The sequence below is a fragment of the Cystoisospora suis genome (genome assembly GCF_002600585.1).
Source record: "Cystoisospora suis strain Wien I chromosome Unknown contig_8983, whole genome shotgun sequence".
Classification (NCBI taxonomy): Eukaryota; Apicomplexa; class Conoidasida; order Eucoccidiorida; family Sarcocystidae; genus Cystoisospora; species Cystoisospora suis.
In genome coordinates, this window is record NW_027161761.1 from 14322 (window position 1) to 18857 (window position 4536).

A 4536-nucleotide genomic window follows, 5' to 3' on the forward strand; every position below is an offset into this window, starting at 1 on the left:
CTCCTTAGCTAGTTCTGTCACGTTCGGCGTCGAGCCCTTATTCCAGCTTGGTTAGACGACTAATGCCGGACCCTGTCATTCAGTTGATCGACGCACTACTCTCTGATCAGCTCAAACTATTCCCACGGACGACCTGGTCTTACGGTTATCTCCTATCGACTTTCTAGTTCTCTCTCCGTATCTGTGTGATGTCCTGGCGTCTAAACGTGTGTGGTCCTACAGTGACTTTCGTTGGATCGGTGGTCTCTGTAAAACTGTTCTATCACTTTCATTGACTCTAGCCTACATTCCTTCTACTGATAACTAGGTGTCCTCGAAACAGTAATTGCTTCATTCACTCCGTTCCACACTCTCAGCGGAACAGTTTCTCATCAGGTATTGTCGACCTCCTAGGTAAAGACTCCAGTTTCCTCACTATCCACGGTAACTAGTGGCCCTTCAATCACTAGGCACAACGGGAGCTTAACCAAGTGATCTGCAGGTCAGAGTTAAAGTCTCTGACACCTAAACAGAAGAAATCACCGAATAGTGTAATTCCCCGAGGTAGTTAATACGCAGAATAGTGCACTTTTCGCCAAAAATACTTGGGCTGTAAGGGCTCGAGTTAGATCATAGTAAGAATAGAAACCGTTGACAGCATCGAACCATCAAGTTAACAAAGTAAAGTAGCAATTCCGAGAAAGCGAACCAGAATAACTTACGTTGATAGGAGAGTACAGAGCCACACTCTGTGTCACTACCACGAGCCATTGCGAGTGCCGAGGCGCGAGAGCAAAACAGGCGTATGCGTAGTCACTATTGTTCCTGGGAAATTTGTTTCTGTGTCGACAGTGTCAGATTCTCTAGTTTAGTTCACATGACATCATCAAGCCAATCGTACATACACCTGGCTAGTCAATCTTCTAGAAGCCTTTCAGTACAGGGCTTCCTCGATGATTAGGATGCTGCGGCCCGAGAAGAGTCAACTTGATGCGAACAGATCTTTCTTCCATATTCGCACACCCTCCCTCGCAGAGCTTTCAAGACTCCGACTCCCTTCTACTCATTTGAAGTCACGTTAACACAGATTCACAGCAGCTACTCCTCTTACTTCGTCGAGCAGTTGTGGATTTCAGTTTCGCTTTTGACATAACTCTAGTCTGCTATCACCGTCCTATAAACGAATGACGTTCTCAACGCTAGATCGACACATTCCGGACGTTCTCTCCTCTCTTACTCCTCTCTGTCTGCCTCTCCATCTTTTCCTCTTCACTGAATAACCGCTTTCATTTGTCTTCTCTCAGACATCTGAAAAACTTCCTTTGGAAAGAAGGAAGTAGACAAAAAGAGGCTCCAGGGACTCAGGATGAGAGAGAGGAGAAGGACCGGTGTCGTGCGCTTCTCAGCTCTATCGAAAGTCCGTGGTGGTTGCTTGTGCCCCCAGGTCGAGAAGTCAAGCGAGATAGATAAAAAGCTAGTAGGTCCGATTCTAAGAAGAAATCTATTATCCATTCGAATCCTATCACAAAGATGTAACCTGAAGAAACCCAATAAGAGAAGAGAATACAAAGGAAGCTAAGACTTTATTGTTTGCATGCATCGTACACATATATATCTATGCGTGCAGTGCCAGTGCTTCGTCATCATCGGTACGAAAGACCACATGCATGCATGCATAGTCTCATACACAGTCTATATACACCGTGCCGGTTTCAACGTCCTTTTCTATCATCTCTCTTTTTCCTACTCTTCCTCCTCTTCCTTCCAGTCGCTTTCTTCTCCGAGTAAATATAGCCACATGAATACAGACTCTCATCTGTCCTTATTGTTCCTTTCCTGAACTCCTCTTCAAGACTTCTTCTGTATTGTCAACTCCTCCGTTTTCTCTTGCGTGTTCTTTAATGAACAATGTTAGTGTGGATATATGGCTCGGCCAAACTCACGTTCATATCTCATCTGGATCTCCCTCTTCGTAGAAGACGTATATTCTCCACGTACTGGTCTCCTTATCTCCTCTGTCTGTTTCTTCCTCTTCAATCTCTTCTTCCACCTTAGTATCTCCCTCTCACTACCACTTCACTCACTCTCTTGTTTCTCTCTGACACTCCGATCTCGCCTTGAACTAACCGTATTGTATCTCTAGATGGCTTCCCTCAGTTATCTACGACTTTCGTCTGCTTTTCCCTTGTCTCGTCGCGTTCTTTCTACTATGAGGCTTCTTCTTCTTGCTCTTCTCTTTCTTCCTCTCATCCTCCTCCTCCTCCTCTTCTTCTTCCTCCTCCACTGCCTTCTCCTCTCCTTCCTCTTCCTCGACATCACCTTCTTCTTCTTCTTCACCCCCCTCTGACTCAATCTCACTCTCCCATAGCATCTCTCCCTCTTCTTCATCGCTGGTTTCTCTGGATCCCTCTGAGTCACTTGAACTGTCGCTGCTGCTACTACTCTCTCCACTACTTCCACAACGATCACTACCACTCGAATCTTCTTCTTCTTCTTCTCCTTCATTACGTATCTTGATCTGAGGAAAACCGCGGCGAACAAAGCATCTCCAGCATACTTCAAGAAGGAGCACTGGTGACGCACACGAAACAAAAGCACTCCCCCCTCTCTCCTCTTGCGAGAAATCTATCTCTGTGTATGAATATGTATGTAGATCTTTAGCTCTATCAAGCACACTTCACGTAAAGTTATCTGTTGGCTAGTGCTAGTACAACAATAGGTACTATTGCTCTTCTATAAGCTTCTATAAGCACGATCAGTATGAGAGTCATCATACATGAGCGAAGGAACGTCTTGAAATCCTCCAAACCCTTCTTCTCCATCAAAGAACGGACGCGTCACAGCCACTGTTTCACGCCTTGATCTTCTCAGCTACTTCTTCTACGTTCATTCTAACAATCCCTCTAACTATCTCTCTGCCTCCCCCGTATACATCATCTGTATACCTGTATACACATGGACATATACATACACATATACAAAAGTGAAACTCCTTTCCCATCTATATTGAAGAGAAACAAATCCCACACAGAACTCTCTTCTTCGTCTCAACTGTCCGTGCCTCCTTCAGACCAGGCATCATATCTATATCTCTATCTATCTATCTAGATATACATGTATATGTACACATAAGAATCATAAGGAGCTCTGAACGTTGTACCTCCCCCATAAAGATATCAAAAAGAGAACGAAGTAAGAGAGAAAACAAAGAATCCAAGAGATGTACATCTATCTGTATGTGTGTGTACCTTAAGCTGCTCAATCTCAGCAAGAAGGCTCGGCGGTTTATTCTCTTTGATGACTCTTATGCAGTAGGCCGTCAGGGGAGACATATTCTCGATCCCTCCATTCAGGTCTCCTCCTAAGCCTACTATCCCACCGCCGCTCTCTTCGTTCTTCTCTCCTGTAAAATCCTATAGAGAGAGAAGACAAAGAGAGGAGAACACACACACATATACCATAAGAAAGATGAAGAAGACGATGGAGGAATGAAAAAGAGAGAAGGTGGAAGGACTGAAGAAAGATGCACCACTCTAGGGTGAGAGACATCATAGATAGACACGGTCCATGTACATACATACACAGGACATCAGTGCTGCTGTCTGGAAGAGAAGAGTCTATCCTGTCTCCCATCATACACATGAAAGACTCTTACACATAGACAGATAGATAGGGGGATAGATAAACATACACTGATATACATACGCGTGAAACTGTTATGAAGATCCCCTAACACCTATAGATAGATATACATCTATATACATATGTATATACATATAGGTCAACGTCAAGATGTATACTGTATAGAGTAAGGAACACACACCGATAGATCCATATGTGTGAGGAGTACCTCGTACTTTACATCCTATTTCCCTGTCTCTCAATCGTCATAAAATCTCCCTATCTCTCTTTCTCTCCCTCGTCTCTCTCTGACCGAACTCTATGAAACTGAAAGAAGACTACCAACAAAGGCGGAAGTTATGCTTCAAGGGTCTTTCTTGTGTCAAACTGCAACTGCTTGCTAGACTCTAACGAAGAGAGAGAAAAGACAAGATTCTTTCATCTTCCTCATGCTTCACCTCACACTACTGACATGGCCACAATACACAGAGAAAAAGGGAGAAAGAGGGAGGGAGAGATAACAAGATTTCTTCTTCTTCTTCATTGTCTATACTTTTTGCCTTTTTTCCTCTCTTCCTCCTCCTTCTCCTGTCAGAAGAGTCTTTCCTCCGTACCTCTTCATTTTCTTGTTTGACTTGTTTTTCTTCTCTCTTTGTTTGCTGCATCGCAGCGACATCCTCAGTATCTTCAACTTCAAGAATCGCACTCTCAAAATTCTCATTCACACCTCCTCCCGTCTTTCCTAATCCGTTACCTTCTCTTACTCCTCCTCCTCCTCCTNNAAGACTCGTCTTGATCACCCCCCTCTGCTGAAGTATCATGGAGGACACGATCTGCGTAGATATCTCCTTTGAAACCTGACCTGGAACGGCTCTCCTCCTAAAAAACAACAAAAGCGAACAAATGAACATAGCCATCTATCTATCTTTAACCTAT

General features: G+C 44.0%; 1 protein-coding gene across 1 annotated transcript; it reads right to left on the reverse strand.

The window, feature by feature from the left end:
• Positions 1 to 623: 623 nt before the first annotated feature.
• CSUI_010944 (swi2 snf2 srcap ino80) lies at positions 624 to 4421 on the reverse strand (the record flags this gene model as incomplete). Its single annotated transcript, XM_068071045.1, has 3 exons — positions 624 to 2497; positions 3228 to 3392; positions 4215 to 4421. The coding sequence occupies 3 exons, from the start codon at positions 4419 to 4421 to the stop codon at positions 2141 to 2143; spliced, it is 729 nt and encodes a 242-aa protein (XP_067916982.1). The 3' UTR covers positions 624 to 2140.
• Between the last annotated feature and the right edge of the window lie 115 nt (positions 4422 to 4536).